The 25,440-nt window shown below is 57.4% G+C and overlaps 3 protein-coding genes across 3 annotated transcripts in view; 1 reads left to right on the forward strand and 2 right to left on the reverse strand.

Annotated features, from left to right (window-relative positions):
- The window catches only part of Prdm13 (PR/SET domain 13), an 81,382-nt gene that overhangs the window by 37,904 nt on the left and 18,038 nt on the right, over positions 1–25,440 (forward strand). The window lies entirely within an intron of this gene.
- On the reverse strand, positions 6,156–8,303 carry LOC138355652 (putative uncharacterized protein ENSP00000383309). The gene has a single exon (XM_069310973.1). The coding sequence runs from the start codon at positions 8,301–8,303 to the stop codon at positions 6,156–6,158; it is 2,148 nt and encodes a 715-aa protein (XP_069167074.1).
- LOC138355653 (proline-rich protein HaeIII subfamily 1-like) lies at positions 9,438–10,802 on the reverse strand. Its single transcript, XM_069310974.1, has one exon. The coding sequence runs from the start codon at positions 10,800–10,802 to the stop codon at positions 9,438–9,440; it is 1,365 nt and encodes a 454-aa protein (XP_069167075.1).

Consider the following 25,440-nt stretch of genomic DNA (forward strand, 5'->3'; position numbering starts at 1 on the left):
GGTGTTGATGGTGGTGGGTGTTGATGGTGTTGGTTGTGGCGGGTGTTGATGGTGGTGGGTGTTGATGGTGGTGGGTGTTGATGGTGGTGGTTGTGGCGGGTGTTGATGGTGGTGGTTGTGGCGGGTGTTGATGGTGGTGGTTGTGGCGGGTGTTGATGGTGGTGGTTGTGGCGGGTGTTGATGGTGGTGGTTGGGGTGGGTATTGATGGTGGTGTGTGTTGATGGTGGTGGTTGTGGCGGGTGTTGATGGTGGTGGTTGTGGCGGGTGTTGATGGTGGTGGTTGTGTCGGGTGTTGATGGTGGTGGTTGTGGCGGGTGTTGATGGTGGTGGTTGTGGCGGGTGTTGATGGTGGTAGTTGTGGCGGGTGTTGATGGTGGTGGTTGTGGCGGGTGTTGATGGTGGTGGGTGTTGATGGTGGTGGTTGTGGTGGGTGTTGATGGTGGTGGTTGTGGCGGGTGTTGATGGTGGTGGTTGTGGTGGGTGTTGATGGTGGTGGTTGTGGCGGGTGTTGATGGTGGTGGTTGTGGTGGGTGTTGATGGTGGTGGTTGTGGCGGGTGTTGATGGTGGTGGTTGTGGCGGGTGTTGATGGTGGTGGTTGTGGTGGGTGTTGATGGTGGTGGGTGTTGATGGTGGTGGTTGTGGCGGGTGTTGATGGTGGTGGTTGTGGCGGGTGTTGATGGTGGTGGTTGTTGTGGGTGTTGATGGTGGTAGTTGTGGCGGGTGTTGATGGTGGTGGTTGTGGCGGGTGTTGATGGTGGTGAGTGTTGATGGTGGTGGTTGTGGTGGGTGTTGATGGTGGTGGTTGTGGCGGGTGTTGATGGTGGTGGTTGTGGCGGGTGTTGATGGTGGTGGTTGTGGCGGGTGTTGATGGTGGTGGTTGTGGCGGGTGTTGATGGTGGTAGTTGTGGCGGGTGTTGATGGTGGTGGTTGTGGTGGGTGTTGATGGTGGTGGGTGTTGATGGTGGTGGGTGTTGATGGTGGTGGTTGTGGTGGGTGTTGATGGTGGTGGTTGTGGCGGGTGTTGATGGTGGTGGTTGTGGTGGGTGTTGATGGTGGTGGTTGTGGCGGGTGTTGATGGTGGTGGTTGTGGCGGGTGTTGATGGTGGTGGTTGTGGCGGGTGTTGATGGTGGTGGGTGTTGATGGTGGTGGTTGTGGCGGGTGTTGATAGTGGTGGTTGTGGCGGGTGTTGATGGTGGTGGGTGTTGATGGTGGTGGGTGTTGATGGTGGTGGTTGTGGTGGGTGTTGATGGTGGTGGGTGTTGATGGTGGTGGTTGTGGCGGGTGTTGATGGTGGTGGTTGTGGCGGGTGTTGATGGTGGTGGTTGTTGTGGGTGTTGATGGTGGTAGTTGTGGCGGGTGTTGATGGTGGTGGTTGTGGCGGGTGTTGATGGTGGTGGGTGTTGATGGTGGTGGTTGTGGTTGGTGTTGATGGTGGTGGTTGTGGCGGGTGTTGATGGTGGTGGTTGTGGCGGGTGTTGATGGTGGTGGTTGTGGCGGGTGTTGATGGTGGTGGGTGTTGATGGTGGTGGTTGTGGCGGGTGTTGATGGTGGTGGGTGTTGATGGTGGTGGTTGTGGTGGGTGTTGATGGTGGTGGTTGTGGCGGGTGTTGATGGTGGTGGGTGTTGATGGTGGTGGGTGTTGATGGTGGTGGTTGTGGCGGGTGTTGATGGTGGTGGTTGTGGCAGGTGTTGATGGTGGTGGTTGTGGCGGGTGTTGATGGTGGTGGGTTTTGATGGTGGTGGTTGTGGTGGGTGTTGATGGTGGTGGTTGTGGCGGGTGTTGATGGTGGTGGGTGTTGATGGTGGTGGGTGTTGATGGTGGTGGTTGTGGTGGGTGTTGATGGTGGTGGTTGTGGTGGGTGTTGATGGTGGTGGTTGTGGCGGGTGTTGATGGTGGTGGTTGTGGTGGGTGTTGATGGTGGTGGTTGTGGTGGGTGTTGATGGTGGTGGTTGTGGCGGGTGTTGATGGTGGTGGTTGTGGTGGGTGTTGATGGTGGTGGTTGTGGTGGGTGTTGATGGTGGTGGTTGTGGTGGGTGTTGATGGTGGTGGTTGTGGCGGGTGTTGATGGTGGTGGTTGTGGTGGGTGTTGATGGTGGTGGTTGTGGTGGGTGTTGATGGTGGTGGTTGTGGCGGGTGTTGATGGTGGTGGTTGTAGTGGTTGTGGTGGGTGTTGGTGGTGGTGGTTGTGGCGGGTGTTGATGGTGGTGGTTGTGGTGGGTGTTGATGGTGGTGGTTGTGGTGGGTGTTGATGGTGGTGGTTGTGGCGGGTGTTGATGGTGGTGGTTGTAGTGGTTGTGGTGGGTGTTGGTGGTGGTGGTTGTGGCGGGTGTTGATGGTGGTGGTTGTGGCGGGTGTTGATGGTGGTGGTTGTGGCGAGTGTTGATGGTGGTGGTTGTGGCGGGTGTTGATGGTGGTGGTTGTGGCGGGTGTTGATTGGTGGTGGTTGTGGCGGGTGTTGATTGTGGTGGTTGTGGTGGGTGTTGATGGTGGTGGTTGTGGTGGGGTGTTGATGGTGGTGGTTGTGGTGGGTGTTGATGGTGGTGGTTGTGGCGGGTGTTGATGGTGGTGCTTGTGGTGGGTGTTGATGGTGGTGGTTGTGGCGGGTGTTGATGGTGGTGGTTGTGGCGGGTGTTGATGGTGGTGGTTGTGGTGGGTGTTGATGGTGGTGGTTGTGGCGGGTGTTGATGGTGGTGGTTGTGGCGGGTGTTGATGGTGGTGGTTGTGGCGGGTGTTGATGGTGGTGGTTGTGGCGGGTGTTGATGGTGGTGGTTGTGGCGGGTGTTGATGGTGGTGGTTGTGGCGAGTGTTGATGGTGGTGGTTGTGGCGGGTGTTGATGGTGGTGGTTGTGCGGGTGTTGATGGTGGTGGTTGTGGCGGGTGTTGATGGTGGTGGTTGTGGCGGGTGTTGATGGTGGTGGTTGTGGCGGGTGTTGATTGTGGTGGTTGTGGTGGGTGTTGATGGTGGTGGTTGTGGGGGTGTTGATGGTGGTGGTTGTGGCGGGTGTTGATGGTGGTGCTTGTGGCGGGTGTTGATGGTGGTGGTTGTGGCGGGTGTTGATGGTGGTGGTTGTGGCGGGTGTTGATGGTGGTGGTTGTGGCGGGTGTTGATGGTGGTGGTTGTGGCGGGTGTTGATGGTGGTGGTTGTGGCGGGTGTTGATGGTGGTGGTTGTGGCGGGTGTTGATGGTGGTGGTTGTGGTGGGTGTTGATGGTGGTGGTTGTGGCGGGTGTTGATGGTGGTGGTTGTGGCGGGTGTTGATGGTGGTGGTTGTGGTGGGTGTTGATGGTGGTGGTTGTGGTGGGTGTTGATGGTGGTGGTTGTGGCGGGTGTTGATGGTGGTGGTTGTGGCGGGTGTTGATGGTGGTGGTTGTGGTGGGTGTTGATGGTGGTGGTTGTGGCGGGTGTTGATGGTGGTGGTTGTGGCGGGTGTTGATGGTGGTGGTTGTGGCGGGTGTTGATGGTGGTGGTTGTGGTGGGTGTTGATGGTGGTGGTTGTGGCGGGTGTTGATGGTGGTGGTTGTGGCGGGTGTTGATGGTGGTGGTTGTGGTGGGTGTTGATGGTGGTGGTTGTGGTGGGTGTTGATGGTGGTGGTTGTGGCGGGTGTTGATGGTGGTGGTTGTGGCGGGTGTTGATGGTGGTGGTTGTGGTGGGTGTTGATGGTGGTGGTTGTGGCGGGTGTTGATGGTGGTGGTTGTGGCGGGTGTTGATGGTGGTGGTTGTGGCGGGTGTTGATGGTGGTGGTTGTGGCGGGTGTTGATGGTGGTGGTTGTGGTGGGTGTTGATTGTGGTGGTTGTGGTGGGTGTTGATGGTGGTGGTTGTGGTGGGTGTTGATGGTGGTGGTTGTGGCGGGTGTTGATGGTGGTGGTTGTGGCGGGTGTTGATGGTGGTGGTTGTGGCGGGTGTTGATGGTGGTGGTTGTGGTGGGTGTTGATGGTGGTGGTTGTGGCGGGTGTTGATGGTGGTGGTTGTGGTGGGTGTTGATGGTGGTGGTTGTGGCGGGTGTTGATGGTGGTGGTTGTGGTGGGTGTTGATGGTGGTGGTTGTGGTGGGTGTTGATGGTGGTGGTTGTGGTGGGTGTTGATGGTGGTGGTTGTGGTGGGTGTTGATGGTGGTGGTTGTGGCGGGTGTTGATGGTGGTGGTTGTGGTGGGTGTTGATGGTGGTGGTTGTGGTGGGTGTTGATGGTGGTGGTTGTGGCGGGTGTTGATGGTGGTGGTTGTGGTGGGTGTTGATGGTGGTGGTTGTGGCGGGTGTTGATGGTGGTGGTTGTGGTGGGTGTTGATGGTGGTGGTTGTGGCGGGTGTTGATGGTGGTGGTTGTGGTGGGTGTTGATGGTGGTGGTTGTGGCGGGTGTTGATGGTGGTGGTTGTGGCGGGTGTTGATGGTGGTGGTTGTGGCGGGTGTTGATGGTGGTGGTTGTGGTGGGTGTTGATGGTGGTGGTTGTGGTGGGTGTTGATGGTGGTGGTTGTGGCGGGTGTTGATGGTGGTGGTTGTGGCGGGTGTTGATGGTGGTGGTTGTGGTGGGTGTTGATGGTGGTGGTTGTGGCGGGTGTTGATGGTGGTGGTTGTGGCGGGTGTTGATGGTGGTGGTTGTGGTGGGTGTTGATGGTGGTGGTTGTGGCGGGTGTTGATGGTGGTGGTTGTGGCGGGTGTTGATGGTGGTGGTTGTGGTGGGTGTTGATGGTGGTGGTTGTGGTGGGTGTTTTTCACTTTGTTTTTTGTTTCACTTTTTTCAGAAAGTGAAAAAGAAGTCTTGTTTAGGTAAACAGTTTACAGCGTTGTCAAGCCAGTTTATTAACATATACATCAACAGTCATATGACAGTTTGATGAAACATGCTCGTGGTCCCAAGAGACCCAAATAACACAACGAGTGAGAATGTTTTTTAGTATATTTTAGTATTTTTAATATAGCGTTTTTCTGCCCGAAACGCTGCGCGTACTAGTGGCTTTACAAGATTGTAAATACCATGCTATGTATTCTCACAAACCCAATGACCTTCTTGTATATAAATAAATAAATAAATAAATTAATTTATTGTGGACGCCATTCCTATGTTGTTGGTCAGTAGCATAAGGCGCCGGTGTCACACAAAGCGACCACAACTGTCTTTAAGCTAAACAAATTTGTTTTTTATTAATTAATCGTTTTGAATGAAATATTTGCACATTTCTTGAACATTTGTGATGAGAGAAATTTCTAAATCTTTTAAAACAAGTAACACTTAATAACGTAGTGACGTCACGTGTGTAAATGCAGACATTCTGGGCGTCATGTGTGTGAGCTGAGGCTAAACTGCTGCCACACACCAGGATGGCTCAGAGATGAGGCCCTGGGTGGGGATCTGAGATTTAACATTTAAAATCTGAGAGGTGAACCTACACACACCACACCACCACCACCACACCACACACACTACCACACACCACACACACTACCACCACCACACACATACTACCACCACCACACCACAACACACACTACCACCACCACACATTACCACCACCACCACACCACACACACCACCACCACACACACATCACCACCACACACTACCACCACCACCACACCACAACACACATAACCACCACCACCACACACAACCACCACCACCACACCACACACACTACCACACACACACTACCACCACCACACACCGCCACTACCACCACACACCCACCACCACACACACTACCACCACCACACACAGTACCACCACCACACCACACACTACCTCCACCACACACACTACCACCACACACACTACCACCACCACCACACACACTACCACCACCACACACACTACCACCACACACACACACTACCACCACCACACACACTACCACCACCACACCACACCACACATAACCACCACCACACACATTACCACCACATACCACCACCACACACAACCACCACCACCACCACCACCACCAGCAGCAGCAGTCGGAGCCTGGGAGAAGCAGCACGTGGCACAGGGTGTCCACAAGGCGCGTCAGGTGCTGACTGGGACTCTGGAGGCTGCAGAGGGGAGTGATGGGCAGGGCGAGGGGAGGGCGAGGGATAGGTGAGGGGAGGGGGAGGGCTGGGCGAGGGGAAGGCTGGGCGAGGGGACGGGTGGTGGCGTCAGTTGGTCCCAACACCCTGGGCTAAGACCCGTTGAGGGAGGCTGGGAGTTCATCTCTTGTGATGGTCTGGTCGGCACTCGAAAAAAATGGATTTAGGGTGGGGAGCTGCTGGTGTGGTCGTGTCTGGGGGCTGCTGGTATGGTCGTCTCTGGGGGGGCTGCTGGTATGGTCGTCTCTGGGGGGGCTGCTGGTATGGTCGTCTCTGGGGGGCTGCTGGTGTGATCGTCTCTGGGGGGCTGCTGGTGTGGTCGTCTCTGGGGGGCTGCTGGTGTGGTCGTGTCTGGGGCTGCAAGCGTGGTCGTGTCTGGGGGCTGCTGGTGTGGTCGTCTCTGGGGGGCTGCTGGTGTGGTCGTGTCTGGGGGCTGCTGGTATGGTCGTCTCTGGGGGGGCTGCTGGTATGGTCGTCTCTGGGGGGGCTGCTGGTATGGTCGTCTCTGGGGGGGCTGCTGGTATGGTCGTCTCTGGGGGGGCTGCTGGTATGGTCGTCTCTGGGGGGCTGCTGGTGTGATCGTCTCTGGGGGGCTGCTGGTGTGGTCGTGTCTGGGGGCTGCTGGTATGGTCGTCTCTGGGGGGGCTGCTGGTATGGTCGTCTCTGGGGGGGGCTGCTGGTATGGTCGTCTCTGGGGGGGCTGCTGGTATGGTCGTCTCTGGGGGGGCTGCTGGTATGGTCGTCTCTGGGGGGCTGCTGGTGTGATCGTCTCTGGGGGGCTGCTGGTGTGGTCGTCTCTGGGGGGCTGCTGGTGTGGTCATGTCTGGGGGCTGCTGGCGTGGTCGTGTCTGGGGGCTGCTGGTGTGGTCGTCTCTGGGGGGCTGCTGGTGTGGTCGTGTCTGGGGCTGCTGGTATGGTCGTCTCTGGGGGGCTGCTGGTATGGTCGTCTCTGGGGGGGCTGCTGGTATGGTCGTCTCTGGGGGGGCTGCTGGTATGGTCGTCTCTGGGGGGGCTGCTGGTATGGTCGTCTCTGGGGGGGCTGCTGGTATGGTCGTCTCTGGGGGGCTGCTGGTGTGATCGTCTCTGGGGGGCTGCTGGTGTGGTCGTGTCTGGGGCCTGCTGGTATGGTCGTCTCTGGGGGGCTGCTGGTATGGTCGTCTCTGGGGGGCTGCTGGTATGGTCGTCTCTGGGGGGGCTGCTGGTATGGTCTTCTCTGGGGGGGCTGCTGGTATGGTCGTCTCTGGGGGGCTGCTGGTGTGATCGTCTCTGGGGGGCTGCTGGTGTGGTCGTCTCTGGGGGGCTGCTGGTGTGGTCGTGTCTGGGGGCTGCTGGCGTGGTAGTGTCTGGGGGCTGCTGGTGTGGTCGTCTCTGGGGGGCTGCTGGTGTGGTCGTGTCTGGGGGCTGCTGGTATGGTCGTCTCTGGGGGGGCTGCTGGTATGGTCGTCTCTGGGGGCTGCTGGTATGGTCGTCTCTGGGGGGCTGCTGGTGTGATCGTCTCTGGGGGGCTGCTGGTGTGGTCGTCTCTGGGGGGCTGCTGGTGTGGTCGTCTCTGGGGGGCTGCTGGTGTGGTCGTGTCTGGGGGCTGCTGGCGTGGTCGTGTCTGGGGGCTGCTGGTGTGGTCGTCTCTGGGGGGCTGCTGGTGTGGTCATGTCTGGGGGGCTGCTGGTATGGTCGCATCTGGGGGGCTGCTGGTATGGTCGTGTCTGGGGGGCTGCTGGTGTGGTCGTCTCTGGGGGGCTGCTGGTGTGGTAGTCTCTGGGGGGCTGCTGGTATGGTAGTCTCTGGGGGGCTGCTGGTATGGTAGTCTCTGGGGGGCTGCTGGTGTGGTCGTCTCTGGGGGGCTGCTGTTGTGGTAGTCTCTGGGGGGCTGCTGATGTTGTCGTCTCTGGGGGCTGCTGGTGTGGTAGTCTCTGGGGGGCTGCTGGTGTGGTCGTCTCTGGGGGCTGCTGGTATGGTAGTCTCTGGGGGGCTGCTGTTATGGTAGTCTCTGGGGGGCTGCTGATGTTGTCGTCTCTGGGGGGCTGCTGGTGTGGTAGTCTCTGGGAGCTGCTGGTGTGGTCGTCTCTGGGGGGCTGCTGGTGTGGTAGTCTCTGGGGGCTGCTGGTGTGGTCGTCTCTGGGGGGCTGCTGGTGTGGTCGTCTCTGGGGGCTGCTGGTATGGTTGTCTCTGGGGGCTGCTGGTGTGGTCGTCTCTGGGGGCTGCTGGTGTGGTCGTCTCTGGGGGGCTGCTGGTGTGGTCATGTCTGGGGGCTGCTGGCGTGGTCGTGTCTGGGGGCTGCTGGTGTGGTCGTCTCTGGGGGGCTGCTGGTGTGGTCGTGTCTGGGGCTGCTGGTATGGTCGTCTCTGGGGGGGCTGCTGGTATGGTCGTCTCTGGGGGGGCTGCTGGTATGGTCGTCTCTGGGGGGGCTGCTGGTATGGTCGTCTCTGGGGGGGCTGCTGGTATGGTCGTCTCTGGGGGGCTGCTGGTGTGATCGTCTCTGGGGGGCTGCTGGTGTGGTCGTGTCTGGGGGCTGCTGGTATGGTCGTCTCTGGGGGGCTGCTGGTATGGTCGTCTCTGGGGGGGCTGCTGGTATGGTCGTCTCTGGGGGGGCTGCTGGTATGGTCTTCTCTGGGGGGGCTGCTGGTATGGTCGTCTCTGGGGGGGCTGCTGGTGTGATCGTCTCTGGGGGGCTGCTGGTGTGGTCGTCTCTGGGGGGCTGCTGGTGTGGTCGTGTCTGGGGGCTGCTGGCGTGGTAGTGTCTGGGGGCTGCTGGTGTGGTCGTCTCTGGGGGGGCTGCTGGTGTGGTCGTGTCTGGGGGCTGCTGGTATGGTCGTCTCTGGGGGGGCTGCTGGTATGGTCGTCTCTGGGGGGGCTGCTGGTATGGTCGTCTCTGGGGGGCTGCTGGTGTGATCGTCTCTGGGGGGCTGCTGGTGTGGTCGTCTCTGGGGGGCTGCTGGTGTGGTCGTCTCTGGGGGGCTGCTGGTGTGGTCGTGTCTGGGGGCTGCTGGCGTGGTCGTGTCTGGGGGCTGCTGGTGTGGTCGTCTCTGGGGGGCTGCTGGTGTGGTCATGTCTGGGGGGCTGCTGGTATGGTCGCATCTGGGGGGCTGCTGGTATGGTCGTGTCTGGGGGGCTGCTGGTGTGGTCGTCTCTGGGGGGCTGCTGGTGTGGTAGTCTCTGGGGGGCTGCTGGTATGGTAGTCTCTGGGGGGCTGCTGGTATGGTAGTCTCTGGGGGGCTGCTGGTGTGGTCGTCTCTGGGGGGCTGCTGTTGTGGTAGTCTCTGGGGGGCTGCTGATGTTGTCGTCTCTGGGGGGCTGCTGGTGTGGTAGTCTCTGGGGGGCTGCTGGTGTGGTCGTCTCTGGGGGCTGCTGGTATGGTAGTCTCTGGGGAGCTGCTGTTATGGTAGTCTCTGGGGGGCTGCTGATGTTGTCGTCTCTGGGGGGCTGCTGGTGTGGTAGTCTCTGGGAGCTGCTGGTGTGGTCGTCTCTGGGGGGCTGCTGGTGTGGTAGTCTCTGGGGGCTGCTGGTGTGGTCGTCTCTGGGGGGCTGCTGGTGTGGTCGTCTCTGGGGGCTGCTGGTATGGTTGTCTCTGGGGGCTGCTGGTGTGGTCGTCTCTGGGGGCTGCTGGTGTGGTCGTCTCTGGGGGCTGCTGGTATGGTAGTCTCTGGGGGGCTGCTGGTGTGGTCGTCTCTGGGGGGCTGCTGGTATGGTAGTCTCTGGGGGGCTGCTGGTGTGGTCGTGTCTGGGGGCTGCTGGTGTGGTCGTGTCTGGGGGCTGCTGGTGTGGTCGTGTCTGGGGGCTGCTGGTATGGTAGTCTCTGGGGGGCTGCTGGTGTGGTCGTCTCTGGGGGGCTGCTGGTATGGTAGTCTCTGGGGGGCTGCTGGTGTGGTCGTCTCTGGGGGCTGCTGGTGTGGTCGTGTCTGGGGGCTGCTGGTGTGGTCGTCTCTGGGGGGCTGCTGGTGTGGTCGTCTCTGGGGGCTGCTGGTATGGTAGTCTCTGGGGGCTGCTGGTGTGGTCGTCTCTGGGGGCTGCTGGTGTGGTCGTCTCTGGGGGCTGCTGGTATGGTAGTCTCTGGGGGGCTGCTGGTGTGGTCGTGTCTGGGGGCTGCTGGTATGGTAGTCTCTGGGGGCTGCTGGTGTGGTCGTGTCTGGGGGCTGCTGGTGTGGTCGTCTCTGGGGGGCTGCTGGTGTGGTCGTCTCTGGGGGCTGCTGGTATGGTAGTCTCTGGGGGCTGCTGGTGTGGTCGTCTCTGGGGGCTGCTGGTGTGGTCGTGTCTGGGGGCTGCTGGTATGGTAGTCTCTGGGGGGCTGCTGGTGTGGTCGTGTCTGGGGGCTGCTGGTGTGGTCGTGTCTGGGGGCTGCTGGTGTGGTCGTCTCTGGGGGCTGCTGGTATGGTAGTCTCTGGGGGGCTGCTGGTGTGGTCGTCTCTGGGGGGCTGCTGGTATGGTAGTCTCTGGGGGGCTGCTGGTGTGGTCGTCTCTGGGGGCTGCTGGTGTGGTCGTGTCTGGGGGCTGCTGGTGTGGTCGTCTCTGGGGGCTGCTGGTGTGGTCGTGTCTGGGGGCTGCTGGTGTGGTCGTGTCTGGGGGCTGCTGGTGTGGTCGTCTCTGGGGGCTGCTGGTATGGTAGTCTCTGGGGGGCTGCTGGTGTGGTCGTCTCTGGGGGCTGCTGGTATGGTAGTCTCTGGGGGGCTGCTGGTGTGGTCGTCTCTGGGGGCTGCTGGTGTGGTCGTGTCTGGGGAGGGATGCGACTGATAGTACTCATCCATGACTACTAGGAAGGAAGGCCTAGCCCGTTGAGCCGTGCCTATAAGCCTTATTGAATCTGTTGCGTTACATGTTAACTATTCTGCCGTTCAAATTCCTTGTCGACTCTGACCTTAAATATGTGGATGGAGGTGGCTTCCACAGCTTCCCTGAGTGCATTCCACTTCCATTCATACAGGGTATGAGTATTGCCTTATGTTTCTTCAACACTCAGCTTCCACTTGTGTACTCTTGATCAAATCCTCTTTCTTCTCCAGTTCAGGGTTGTGAGATCCACGTCCCTCAACCTCTTAGCTCAGGCACCAGTCTTCTTGGAAACCTCTGTGTCTTCTCAATTTTAGTTTTATGCTTCACAAGGTGCGGATTCCAGGAGTGTGCTGCATCTTCCAGTATTGGTCTAACAACAGTTGTGTAGGTCGCCTTTAAATAGTTGTGGGTGTTTGGTCTTCTAAACAATATTCTAATGTTTGCCAGCGGCCCGTGTGCTGCCCACGTCACCCTCTGTGTGTCCCTCTGTTTTTATTATTATTATTATTATTATTATTATTATTAACACATTAGGTGTACCTGCACTTGTGCAGCTGCCCTAGACTATATGAAGGGGAGTACAGTGTGTCCAAAAGCGCGGGGTAGCATGTGGGGAAGGTAGCATGGGTGTAGGTGGGGAGGGTAGCATGGGTGTAGGTGGGGAGGATAGCATGGGTGTAGGTGGGGAAGGTAGCATGGGTGTAGGTGGGGAGGATAGCATGGGTGTAGGTGGGGAAGGTAGCATGGGTGTAGGTGGGGAAGGTAGCATGGGTGTAGGTGGGGAGGATAGCATGGGTGTAGGTGGGGAGGGTAGCATGGGTGTAGGTGGGGAGGGTAGCATGGGTGTAGGTGTGGAGTATAGCATGGGTGTAGGTGGGGAGGGTAGCATGGGTGTAGGTGGGGAGGGTAGCATGGGTGTAGGTGGGGAGGGTAGCATGGGTGTAGGTGGGGAGGATAGCATGGGTGTAGGTGGGGAGGGTAGCATGGGTGTAGGTGGGGAGGGTAGCATGGGTGTAGGTGTGGAGGATAGCATGGGTGTAGGTGTGGAGGGTAGCATGGGTGTAGGTGGGGAGGGTAGCATGGGTGTAGGTGGGGAGGGTAGCATGGGTGTAGGTGGGGAAGGTAGCATGGGTGTAGGTGTGGAGGGTAGCATGGGTGTAGGTGGGGAGGGTAGCATGGGTGTAGGTGGGGAGGGTAGCATGGGTGTAGGTGTGGAGGGTAGCATGGGTGTAGGTGTGGAGGGTAGCATGGGTGTAGGTGGGGAGGGTAGCATGGGTGTAGGTGGGGAGGATAGCATGGGTGTAGGTGGGGAGGGTAGCATGGGTGTAGGTGGGGAGGGTAGCATGGGTGTAGGTGGGGAAGGTAGCATGGGTGTAGGTGGGGAGGATAGCATGGGTGTAGGTGGGGAGGGTAGCATGGGTGTAGGTGGGGAGGGTAGCATGGGTGTAGGTGTGGAGGATAGCATGGGTGTAGGTGTGGAGGGTAGCATGGGTGTAGGTGGGGAGGGTAGCATGGGTGTAGGTGGGGTGGGTAGCATGGGTATAGGTGGGGAAGGTAGCATGGGTGTAGGTGGGGAGGATAGCATGGGTGTAGGTGTGGAGGGTAGCATGGGTGTAGGTGGGGAGGGTAGCATGGGTGTAGGTGGGGATGGTAGCATGGGTGTAGGTGGGGAGGGTAGCATGGGTGTAGGTGGGGAGGGTAGCATGGGTGTAGGTGTGGAGGATAGCATGGGTGTAGGTGTGGAGGGTAGCATGGGTGTAGGTGGGGAGGGTAGCATGGGTGTAGGTGGGGAGGGTAGCATGGGTGTAGGTGGGGAAGGTAGCATGGGTGTAGGTGGGGAGGGTAGCATGGGTGTAGGTGTGGAGGGTAGCATGGGTGTAGGTGGGGAGGATAGCATGGGTGTAGGTGTGGAGGGTAGCATGGGTGTAGGTGTGGAGGGTAGCATGGGTGTAGGTGGGGAGGGTAGCATGGGTGTAGGTGGGGAGGGTAGCATGGGTGTAGGTGTGGAGGATAGCATGGGTGCAGGTGGGGAGGGTAGCATGGGTGTAGGTGGGGAGGATAGCATGGGTGTAGGTGGGGAGGGTAGCATGGGTGTAGGTGTGGAGGATAGCATGGGTGTAGGTGTGGAGGGTAGCATGGGTGTAGGTGGGGAGGATAGCATGGGTGTAGGTGGGGAGGGTAGCATGGGTGTAGGTGTGGAGGATAGCATGGGTGTAGGTGTGGAGGGTAGCATGGGTGTAGGTGGGGAGGATAGCATGGGTGTAGGTGGGGAAGGTAGCATGGGTGTAGGTGGGGAGGGTAGCATGGGTGTAGGTGTGGAGGGTAGCATGGGTGTAGGTGGGGAGGATAGCATGGGTGTAGGTGGGGAGGGTAGCATGGGTGTAGGTGGGGAGGGTAGCATGGGTGTAGGTGGGGAGGGTAGCATGGGTGTAGGTGTGGAGGATAGCATGGGTGTAGGTGTGGAGGGTAGCATGGGTGTAGGTGTGGAGGATAGCATGGGTGTAGGTGGGGAGGGTAGCATGGGTGCAGGTGGGGAGGATAGCATGGGTGCAGGTGGGGAGGGTAGCATGGGTGTAGGTGGGGAGGGTAGCATGGGTGTAGGTGTGGAGGATAGCATGGGTGTAGGTGGGGAGGGTAGCATGGGTGTAGGTGGGGAGGGTAGCATGGGTGCAGGTGGGGAGGATAGCATGGGTGTAGGTGGGGAGGGTAGCATGGGTGTAGGTGGGGAGGGTAGCATGGGTGTAGGTGGGGAGGGTAGCATGGGTGTAGGTGTGGAGGATAGCATGGGTGTAGGTGTGGAGGATAGCATGGGTGTAGGTGGGGAGGGTAGCATGGGTGTAGGTGGGGAGGGTAGCATGGGTGTAGGTGTGGAGGATAGCATGGGTGTAGGTGTGGAGGATAGCATGGGTGTAGGTGTGGAGGATAGCATGGGTGTAGGTGGGGAGGGTAGCATGGGTGTAGGTGGGGAGGGCAGCATGGGTGCAGGTGGGGAGGATAGCATGGGTGTAGGTGGGGAGGATAGCATGGGTGTAGGTGGGGAGGATAGCATGGGTGTAGGTGGGGAGGATAGCATGGGTGCAGGTGGGGGAGGTGCCAGCTCCTGCCTCACCTGTGCCGGCCAGGTGTCCCCAAGTGGTCGTATTGTTCACTATCAAGTGGAACACTCTGGCCTCTGCTCTCTCAACCATCATTATTGCTTTACATATTATATATTAATATATATGTGTATGTATGCATGCATTTTATGCTCCCTCTAGTCTTAGATATTCATATAGGAAGCCTCTGTCGGGAGCGTAAAGATTTAACCCCAAAAAACACAATACACTTAGAACCGTCTATGGGTCCGGTCCACCCTCCGGCGCGTCACGTGTTGTGGAGAGCTGTAGTTGTTGGAGGACGTCCACCCGTGAACACTGGCCGTGTTCACGGGGACTCCCGCGATCCCTCCCTGTTTAGGCGCCATTTTTTATGATTGTGTTTTATTCGCGATGATTTGAGGGTAATTAGTGATTACCCCGCCCCCCTTGTTGAGCACTTGAGGGTCGGGCTGAGGGGCAGCGGGGCTTGGTGAGGACTGACGGGCACCGTCACCTGGCCGTCACGGCCCCGTCCCCTGCACGTTGTCTCACCGCCCTCACCTGTCTCTCTACCGTCCGCAGTGTCTTCCTCACCGCTCACCTCTCTGTGTTTACTAGTTGTGTTTTTACGGGGGTTGAGCTTTGCTCTTTCGGCCCGCCTCTCAACTGTCAATCAACTGTTTACTAACTACTTTTTTTTTTTTTTTTTTTTTTGTTTTTTTTTTTTTTCTCCACACCACACACACACACACCCCAGGAAGCAGCCCGTGACAGCTGACTAACTCCCAGGTACCTATTTACTGCTAGGTAACAGGGGCATTCAGGGTGAAAGAAACTTTGCCCATTTGTTTCTGCCTCGTGCGGGAATCGAACCCGCGCCACAGAATTACGAATCCTGCGCGCTATCCACCAGGCTACGAGGCCCCTACGAGGCCCCTCTCTGTCAACCTTCACCACCTAGGACAGTACTCGTCGCCACTAGCTAGGCCAGTCACCACCACACAAGGGGATGGCAGTCACCACCATACAAGGGGATGGCAGTCACCACCATACAAGGGGATGGTAGTCACCACCATACAAGGGGATGGTAGTCACCACCATACAAGGGGATGGTAGTCACCACCATACAAGGGGATGGTAGTCACCACCATACAAGGGGATGGCAGTCACCACCATACAAGGGGATGGCAGTCACCACCATACAAGGGGATGGCAGTCACCACCATACAAGGGGATGGGATATTACTAATTGTAATATCTTAACATACTAAGAAGGTTAGGTTAGGTTGTGGTTTTTATTCAGATTTTGAAGTTAAACTTAAATATTCACAATAAATTAGTATGTCACATATACACTTATTCATAAGCAAGATATTGACTAAAGCAAGTGCGAGAACGGGTTGCTGACTCCATACACAGCTTCAAGTGTAGATATGACAGAGCCCAGTAGGCTCAGGAACCTGTACATTAGTTTTGATTGACCATTGAGAGGCGGGACCAAAGAGCCAGAGCGCAACCCCCGCAAGCACAACTAGGTAAGTACACTCCACATTCCCAGGATGTGTGGCTATATTTACTAACAAAACCAGCGACATTCCTCACTTACAGGATGAGTGCCACTTTTAACACAAAGATTGAGTGGCTCTATTAGCTCACAGGATTGATCATTGGTCAATATGCTATGCGTGCTAGTGAAAAGTCACCCGAGTGATACTATACACTTGCATTATTCACTGCATAATACAATCCTTATGACGGTATATTCACTCGCTGAATTATGCATTACAAATAAATTCGCCAGTCTGTAAAAATATAAACATTCCAACAGTTTATTTCGTAAATCATCAAAACTACTAGTTTATCTTAGTCTTCCTCTACTGATATATTCTCCGCAGCAGATTTAGCTTATCTGATTATCTTGATAACAAATAAAGATCCCGACTTGTTGCCTCAATAAAAACTTAATCATTATGAATGCAGTAAAAACAGCAGAGCATTATTGGAGACGGGAACAAGGCTTGGATAAACAGTTCCCCCTCCCATTCCCGAAGACCTTGCGCCCTCCCTCCCGCCAGCCCGCCCTCCCACTAGTCCTAGCTCCCGCCAGCCCGCCCTCCCGCTATCTCTCCCTCCCGCCAGCCCGCCCTCCCACTATCTCTCCCTCCCGCCAGCCCGCCCTCCCACTAGTCCTAGCTCCCGCCAGCCCGCCCTCCCGCTAGTCCTAGCTCCCGCCAGCCCGCCCTCCCACTAGTCCTAGCTCCCGCCAGCCCGCCCTCCCACTAGTCCTAGCTCCCGCCAGCCCGCCCTCCCACTAGTCCTAGCTCCCGCCAGCCCACCCACCCACTAGTCCTAGCTCCCGCCAGCCCGCCCTCCCACTAGTCCTAGCTCCCGCCAGCCCGCCCTCCCACTATCTCTCCCTCCCGCCAGCCCGCCCTCCCACTAGTCCTAGCTCCCGCCAGCCCGCCCTCCCACTAGTCCTAGCTCCCGCCAGCCCTCCCTCCCACTAGTCCTAGCTCCCGCCAGCCCGCCCTCCCGCTAGTCCTAGCTCCCGCCAGCCCGCCCTCCCACTAGTCCTAGCTCCCGCCAGCCCGCCCTCCCGCTAGTCCTAGCTCCCGCCAGCCCGCCCTCCCACTAGTCCTAGCTCCCGCCAGCCCGCCCTCCCACTAGTCCTAGCTCCCGCCAGCCCGCCCTCCCACTAGTCCTAGCTCCCGCCAGCCCGCCCTCCCACTAGTCCTAGCTCCCGCCAGCCCACCCTCCCACTAGTCCTAGCTCCCGCCAGCCCGCCCTCCCACTAGTCCTAGCTCCCGCCAGCCCGCCCTCCCACTAGTCCTAGCTCCCGCCAGCCCACCCTCCCACTAGTCCTAGCTCCCGCCAGCCCGCCCTCCCACTAGTCCTAGCTCCCGCCAGCCCGCCCTCCCACTATCTCTCCCTCCCGCCAGCCCGCCCTCCCACTAGTCCTAGCTCCCGCCAGCCCGCCCTCCCACTAGTCCTAGCTCCCGCCAGCCCTCCCTCCCACTAGTCCTAGCTCCCGCCAGCCCACCCTCCCACTAGTCCTAGCTCCCGCCAGCCCGCCCTCCCACTAGTCCTAGCTCCCGCCAGCCCGCCCTCCCACTATCTCTCCCTCCCGCCAGCCCGCCCTCCCACTAGTCCTAGCTCCCGCCAGCCCGCCCTCCCACTAGTCCTAGCTCCCGCCAGCCCTCCCTCCCACTAGTCCTAGCTCCCGCCAGCCCGCCCTCCCGCTAGTCCTAGCTCCCGCCAGCCCGCCCTCCCACTAGTCCTAGCTCCCGCCAGCCCGCCCTTCCACTATCTCTCCCTCCCGCCAGCCCGCCCTCCCACTATCTCTCCCTCCCGCCAGCCCGCCCTCCCACTATCTCTCCCTCCCGCCAGCCCGCCCTCCCACTAGTCCTAGCTCCCGCCAGCCCGCCCTCCCACTAGTCCTAGCTCCCGCCAGCCCGCCCTCCCACTAGTCCTAGCTCCCGCCAGCCCGCCCTCCCACTAGTCCTAGCTCCCGCCAGCCCACCCTCCCACTAGTCCTAGCTCCCGCCAGCCCGCCCTCCCACTAGTCCTAGCTCCCGCCAGCCCGCCCTCCCACTATCTCTCCCTCCCGCCAGCCCGCCCTCCCACTAGTCCTAGCTCCCGCCAGCCCGCCCTCCCACTAGTCCTAGCTCCCGCCAGCCCTCCCTCCCACTAGTCCTAGCTCCCGCCAGCCCGCCCTTCCACTATCTCTCCCTCCCGCCAGCCCGCCCTCCCACTATCTCTCCCTCCCGCCAGCCCGCCCTCCCACTATCTCTCCCTCCCGCCAGCCCGCCCTCCCACTAGTCCTAGCTCCCGCCAGCCCGCCCTCCCACTAGTCCTAGCTCCCGCCAGCCCGCCCTCCCACTAGTCCTAGCTCCCGCCAGCCCGCCCTCCCACTAGTCCTAGCTCCCGCCAGCCCGCCCTCCCACTAGTCCTAGCTCCCGCCAGCCCGCCCTTCCACTAGTCCTAGCTCCCGCCAGCCCGCCCTTCCACTAGTCCTAGCTCCCGCCAGCCCGCCCTTCCACTAGTCCTAGCTCCCGCCAGCCCGCCCTCCCACTAGTCCTAGCTCCCGCCAGCCCGCCCTCCCACTAGTCCTAGCTCCCGCCAGCCCGCCCTCCCACTAGTCCTAGCTCCCGCCAGCCCGCCCTCCCACTAGTCCTAGCTCCCGCCAGCCCTCCCTCCCTCTAGTCCTAGCTCCCGCCAGCCCGCCCTCCCACTAGTCCTAGCTCCCGCCAGCCCGCCCTCCCACTAGTCCTAGCTCCCGCCAGCCCGCCCTCCCACTAGTCCTAGCTCCCGCCAGCCCGCCCTCCCACTAGTCCTAGCTCCCGCCAGCCCGCCCTCCCACTAGTCCTAGCTCCCGCCAGCCCGCCCTCCCACTAGTCCTAGCTCCCGCCAGCCCGCCCTCCCACTAGTCCTAGCTCCCGCCAGCCCGCCCTCCCACTAGTCCTAGCTCCCGCCAGCCCTCCCTCCCACTAGTCCTAGCTCCCGCCAGCCCGCCCTCCCACTAGTCCTAGCTCCCGCCAGCCCGCCCTCCCACTAGTCCTAGCTCCCGCCAGCCCGCCCTCCCACTAGTCCTAGCTCCCGCCAGCCCGCCCTCCCACTAGTCCTAGCTCCCGCCAGCCCTCCCTCCCACTAGTCCTAGCTCCCGCCAGCCCGCCCTCCCACTAGTCCTAGCTCCCGCCAGCCCGCCCTCCCACTAGTCCTAGCTCCCGCCAGCCCGCCCTCCCACTAGTCCTAGCTCCCGCCAGCCCTCCCTCCCACTAGTCCTAGCTCCCGCCAGCCCGCCCTCCCACGAGTCCTAGCTCCCGCCAGCCCGCCCTCCCACTAGTCCTCGCTCCCGCCAGCCCTCCCTCCCACTAGTCCTAGCTCCCGCCAGCCCTCCCTCCCACTAGTCCTAGCTCCCGCCAGCCCGCCCTCCCACTAGTCCTAGCTCCCGCCAGCCCGCCCTCCCACTAGTCCTAGCTCCCGCCAGCCCGCCCTCCCACTAGTCCTAGCTCCCGCCAGCCCGCCCTCCCACTAGTCCTAGCTCCCGCCAGCCCGCCCTCCCACTAGTCCTAGCTCCCGCCAGCCCGCCCTCCCACTAGTCCTAGCTCCCGCCAGCCCGCCCTCCCACTAGTCCTAGCTCCCGCCAGCCCGCCCTCCCACTAGTCCTAGCTCCCGCCAGCCCGCCCTCCCACTAGTCCTAGCTCCCGCCAGCCCGCCCTCCCACTAGTCCTAGCTCCCGCCAGCCCGCCCTCCCACTAGTCCTAGCTCCCGCCAGCCCGCCCTCCCACTAGTCCTAGCTCCCGCCAGCCCGCCCTCCCACTAGTCCTAGCTCCCGCCAGCCCGCCCTCCCACTAGTCCTAGCTCCCGCCAGCCCGCCCTCCCACTAGTCCTAGCTCCCGCCAGCCCGCCCTCCCACTAGTCCTAGCTCCCGCCAGCCCGCCCTCCCACTAGTCCTAGCTCCCGCCAGCCCGCCCTCCCGCTAGTCCTAGCTCCCGCCAGCCCGCCCTCCCACTAGTCCTAGCTCCCGCCAGCCCGCCCTCCCACTAGTCCTAGCTCCCGCCAGCCCGCCCTCCCACTAGTCCTAGCTCCCGCCAGCCAGCCCTCCCACTAGTCCTAGCTCCCGCCAGCCCGCCCTCCCACTAGTCCTAGCTCCCGCCAGCCCGCCCTCCCACTAGTCCTAGCTCCCGCCAGCCCGCCCTCCCACTAGTCCTAGCTCCCGCCAGCCCGCCCTCCCACTAGTCCTAGCTCCCGCCAGCCCGCCCTCCCACTAGTCCTAGCTTCCGCCAGCCCGCCCTCCCACTAGTCCTAGCTCCCGCCAGCCCGCCCTTCCACTAGTCCTAGCTCCCGCCAGCCCTCCCTCCCACTAGTCCTAGCTCCCGCCAGCCCGCCCTCCCACTAGTCCTAGCTCCCGCCAGCCCGCCCTTCCAGAATCCGTCGGTAGAACACGTGGTTATCGGGTGGTGTCGGCTGGTTCTCCGGGTGCCTGGACAGGGGCCACCACCATACACTCAGGGGCCACCACCATACACTCAGGGGCCACCACCATACACTCAGGGGGCCACCACCATACACTCAGGGGCTACCACCATACACTCAGGGGCCACCACCATACACTCAGGGGCCACCACCATACACTCAGGGGCCACCACCATACTCTCAGGGGCCACCACCATACACTCAGGGGCCACCACCATACACTCAGGGGCCACCACCATACACTCAGGGGCCACCACCATACACTCTGGGGCCACCACCATACACTCAGGGGCCACCACCATACACTCAGGGGCCACCACCATACACTCTGGGGCCACCACCATACACTCAGGGGCCACCACCATACACTCAGGGGCCACCACCATACACTCAGGGGCCACCACCATACACTCAGGGGCCACCACCATACACTCAGGGGCCACCACCATACACTCAGGGCCCACCACCATACACTCAGGGCCCACCACCATACACTCGGGGGCCACCACCATACACTCGGGGGCCACCACCATACACTCAGGGGCCACCACCATACACTCAGGGGCCACCACCATACACTCAGAGCCCACCACCATACACTCAGGGGCCACCACCATACACTCAGGGGCCACCACCATACACTCAGGGGCCACCACCATACACTCAGGGGCCACCACCATACACTCAGGGGCCACCACCATACACTCAGGGCCCACCACCATACACTCAGGGGCCACCACCATACACTCAGGGGCCACCACCATACACTCAGGGGCCACCACCATACACTCAGGGGCCACCACCATACACTCAGGGGCCACCACCATACTCTCAGGGGCCACCACCATACACTCAGGGGCCACCACCATACACTCAGGGCCCACCACCATACACTCAGGGGCCACCACCATACACTCAGGGCCTACCACCATACACTCAGGGGTCACCACCATACACTCAGGGGCCACCACCATACACTCAGGGGCCACCACCATACACTCAGGGGCCACCACCATACACTCAGGGCCCACCACCATACACTCAGGGCCCACCACCATACACTCAGGGGCCACCACCATACACTCAGGGGCCACCACCATACTCTCAGGGGCCACCACCATATACTCAGGGGCCACCACCATATACTCAGGGGTCACCACCATACACTCAGGGGCCACCACCATACTCTCAGGGGCCACCACCATATACTCAGGGGCCACCACCATATACTCAGGGGTCACCACCATACACTCAGGGGCCACCACCATACACTCAGGGCCCACCACCATACACTCAGGGGCCACCACCATACACTCAGGGCCCACCACCATACACTCAGGGGCCACCACCATACACTCAGGGCCCTCCACCATACACTCAGGGGCCACCACCATACACTCAGGGGCCACCACCTTACACTCAGGGGCCACCACCATACACTCAGGGGCCACCACCATACTCTCAGGGGCCACCACCATATACTCAGGGGCCACCACCATATACTCAGGGGCCACCACCATATACTCAGGGGCCACCACCATACACTCAGGGGCCACCACCATACACTCAGGGCCCACCACCATACACTCAGGGGCCACCACCATACACTCAGGGCCCACCACCGTACACTCAGGGCCCACCACCATACACTCAGGGGCCACCACCATACACTCAGGGGGCCACCACCATACACTCAGGGGCCCACCACCATACACTCAGGGGCCACCACCATACACTCAGGGCCCACCACCATACACTCAGGGCCCACCACCATACACTCAGGGGCCACCACCATACACTCAGGGGGCCACCACCATACACTCAGGGGCCCACCACCATACACTCAGGGGCCACCACCATACACTTAGGGGCCACCACCATACACTCAGGGGTCACCACCATACACTCTGGGGCCACCACCATACACTCTGGGGCCACCACCATACTCTCAGGGGCCACCACCATACTCTCAGGGGCCACCACCATACCCAACTTGTATAACAAACAATAACGGCTGTATCAGGAACATTCTAACTTACCAACATTATGTCAGAGGATGGATATCTTGGCCGTTCGGAGAAAATTTGATGTTTGCAACGTCATCAAATATTCATTTATGTATAACACGTATATTTAAATCTACCAGCCTGGGGAGTAAATATGATACAAAAGTGTTCTCCATTACTAAATTTAATTAAATACTCAGCAAATACATAGTCTACCTCCCTAAGTTGATAATGACGAATTGGCGTCTCCCGAGCCGAGAGGAGCAGACGCCATTAATTTTAACATCTTACAAAGTTTGACTTGGAACAGCTTGAAGCTTCGCAATTATTTCCCTCTAGACGCAAATGTCTCGGGACGCACGTATCTCCCGTCGTCAGCACCATCTTCCTCAACAGTAAGGGAAGTGTTCGGTACCCGATAACCCATTATGTCGAGCTATTTCTGGCCAGTAATATAGATTAGGTTAGACCGGTGAACACACCAGGCGAGCCACCCGCTGGGGTGAATTATATTAATCAATTACAAAATTTTCCCCTGATATAGCCGTCATATATTGGTTACCATTATTATTGTGAGCGGCTTTTGACAAGTGAAATTGAAGGGGAAGTAGTATTAGCAGCAGCTACCCTTCCCTACCTGGACCAGCTACCCTTCCCTACCTGGACCAGCTACCCTTCCCTACCTGGACCAGCTACCCTTCCCTACCTGGACCAGCTACCCTTCCCTACCTGGACCAGCGACCCTTCCCTACCTGGACCAGCTACCCTTCCCTACCTGGACCAACTACCCTTCCCTACCTGGACCAGCTACCCTTCCCTACCTGGACCAACTACCCTTCCCTACCTGGACCAGCTACCCTTCCCTACCTGGACCAGCTACCCTTCCCTACCTGGACCAGCTACCCTTCCCTACCTGGACCAACTACCCTTCCCTACCTGGACCAACTACCCTTCCCTACCTGGACCAGCTACCCTTCCCTACCTGGACCAGCTACCCTTCCCTACCTGGACCAGCTACCCTTCCCTACCTGGACCAGCTACCCTTCCCTACCTGGACCAGCTACCCTTCCCTACCTGGACCAGCTACCCTTCCCTACCTGGACCAGCGACCCTTCCCTACCTGGACCAGCTACCCTTCCCTACCTGGACCAGCGACCCTTCCCTACCTGGACCAGCTACCCTTCCCTACCTGGACCTACCTGGTGGCTTCCTGTCTTCTCGCACCCATAGTATACATGCACACCTCTTGTGTACATCTTGATATATGTTGTCAAGATCCCCACACACCTCATATTGTTGTCTTATATGGGGATGCAATACGAGACACACACACAGGGAGGAAGAGCAGACAAGGCGAGAGAGAGTAAAAGAGTTAGTTTATTTGTGGGGATGTTGTAACCAGTGGCAATAATATATATATATATATATATATATATATATATATATATATATATATATATATATATATATATATATATGTCGTACCTAGTAGCCAGAACTCACTTCTCAGCCTACTATTCAAGGCCCGATTTGCCTAATAAGCCAAGTTTTCCTGAATTATTATATTTACTATAATTTTTTTCTTATGAAATGATAAAGCTAGCCTTTTCACTATGTATGAGGTCAATTTTTTTTTATTGGAGTTAAAATTAACGTAGATATATGACCGAACCTAACCAACCCTACCTAACCTAACCTAACCTATATATATAGGTAAGGTTAGGTTAGGTAGCCAAAAAAAGCTAGGTTAGGTTAGGTTAGGTAGGTTAGGTAGACGAAAAAACATTAATTCATGAAAACTTGGCTTATTAGGCAAATCGGGCCTTGCATAGTAGGCTGAGAAGTGAGTTCTGGCTACTAGGTACGACATATATATATATATATATATATATATATATATATATATGTCGTACCTAGTAGCCAGAACTCACTTCTCAGCCTACTATTCAAGGCCCGATTTGCCTAATAAGCCAAGTTTTCCTGAATTAATATATTTACTATAATTTTTTTCTTATGAAATGATAAAGCAACCCTTTTCTCTATGTATGAGGTCAATTTTTTTTTATTGGAGTTAAAATTAACGTAGATATATGACCGAACCTAACCAACCCTACCTAACCTAACCTAACCTATATTTATAGGTAAGGTTAGGTTAGGTAGCCAAAAAAAGCTAGGTTAGGTTAGGTTAGGTAGGTTAGGTAGACGAAAAAACATTAATTCATGAAAACTTGGCTTATTAGGCAAATCGGGCCTTGAATAGTAGGCTGAGAAGTGCGTTCTGGCTATTAGGTACGACATATATATATATATATATATATGTCGTACCTAGTAGCCAGAACGCACTTCTCAGCCTACTATGCAAGGCCCGATTTGCCTATTAAGCCAAGTTTTCATGAATTAATGGTTTTTCGGCTACCAAACCTACCTAACCTAACCTAACCTAACCTATAGAGATAGGTTAGGTTAGGTAGGGTTGGTTAGGTTCGGTCATATATCTACGTTAATTTTAACTCCAATAAAAAAAATTGACCTCATACATAATGAAATGGGTAGCTTTATCATTTCATCAGAAAAAAATTAGAGAAAATAAATTAATTCAGAAAAATTTGGCTTATTAGGCAAATCGGGCCTTGCATAGTAGGCTGAAAAGTGCGTTCTGGCTACTAGGTACGACATATTATATATATATATATATATATATATATATATATATATATATATATATATATATATATATATATATATATATATATATATATATATAAGAATATGTATACATATGAATATAAGAATATAATATATATATATATATATATATATATATATATATATATATAATATATATAATACAAATATATATATAATATATACATATATATCGTACCTAGTAGCCAGAACACACTTTTCGGCCTACTATGCAAGGCCCAATTTGCCTAATAGGCCGAGTGATTTTCTTTATTTTCAATAAATTGTTTCCAATTAGTTTTTTTTAATTATTATTATATTATATTAAGAACATAAGTTATTGAATTGTGTTAGTTTAGGTTAGGTTAAGATAGGTTAGGTTAGGTAGGGTTGGTTAGGTTAAGATAGGTTACGTTAGGTAGGGTTGGTTAGGTTAAGATAGGTTACGTTAGGTTAGGTTAGGTTAGGTAGGGTTGGTTAGGTTCGGTCATATATCTACGTTAGTTTTAACTCAAATTTAAAAGAATTAACTCATACATAATGAAATGGATAGCTTTATCATTTCATAAGAAAAAAATATTGAAAAATATATGAATTCATGAAAACTTGGCTTATTAGGCAAATCGGGCCTTGCATAGTAGGCTGAGTACGACGTTCTGGCAACTAGGTGCAACATATATATATGCACCAGGTCGACACATATTGGTAAAAAGTACAAATTAATCCTATGGCAAAAGTGTCTTAGCTGTACCTTAATCAGGTGGTCCAAATTTCTCAAGACGGAGGCCAGGATCCGTGTCAGAAAATGTGGCAGCACAACAACAGGAGTGGCAGCAAACCACAGGTGTTCAGGTTGTGTCTCCCGTAGT

Source organism: Procambarus clarkii, chromosome 68 (assembly GCF_040958095.1).
Source record: "Procambarus clarkii isolate CNS0578487 chromosome 68, FALCON_Pclarkii_2.0, whole genome shotgun sequence".
Lineage (NCBI taxonomy): Eukaryota > Metazoa > Arthropoda > Malacostraca > Decapoda > Cambaridae > Procambarus > Procambarus clarkii.

Bases quoted from the DNA above. Each gene is read 5' to 3' on its own strand.
- LOC138355653 (XM_069310974.1), bottom strand. From the start codon at position 10,802: ATGGATGAGTACTATCAGTCGCATCCCTCCCCAGACACGACCACACCA.
- LOC138355652 (XM_069310973.1), bottom strand. From the start codon at position 8,303: ATGACCACACCAGCAGCCCCCCAGAGACGACCACACCAGCAGCCCCCA.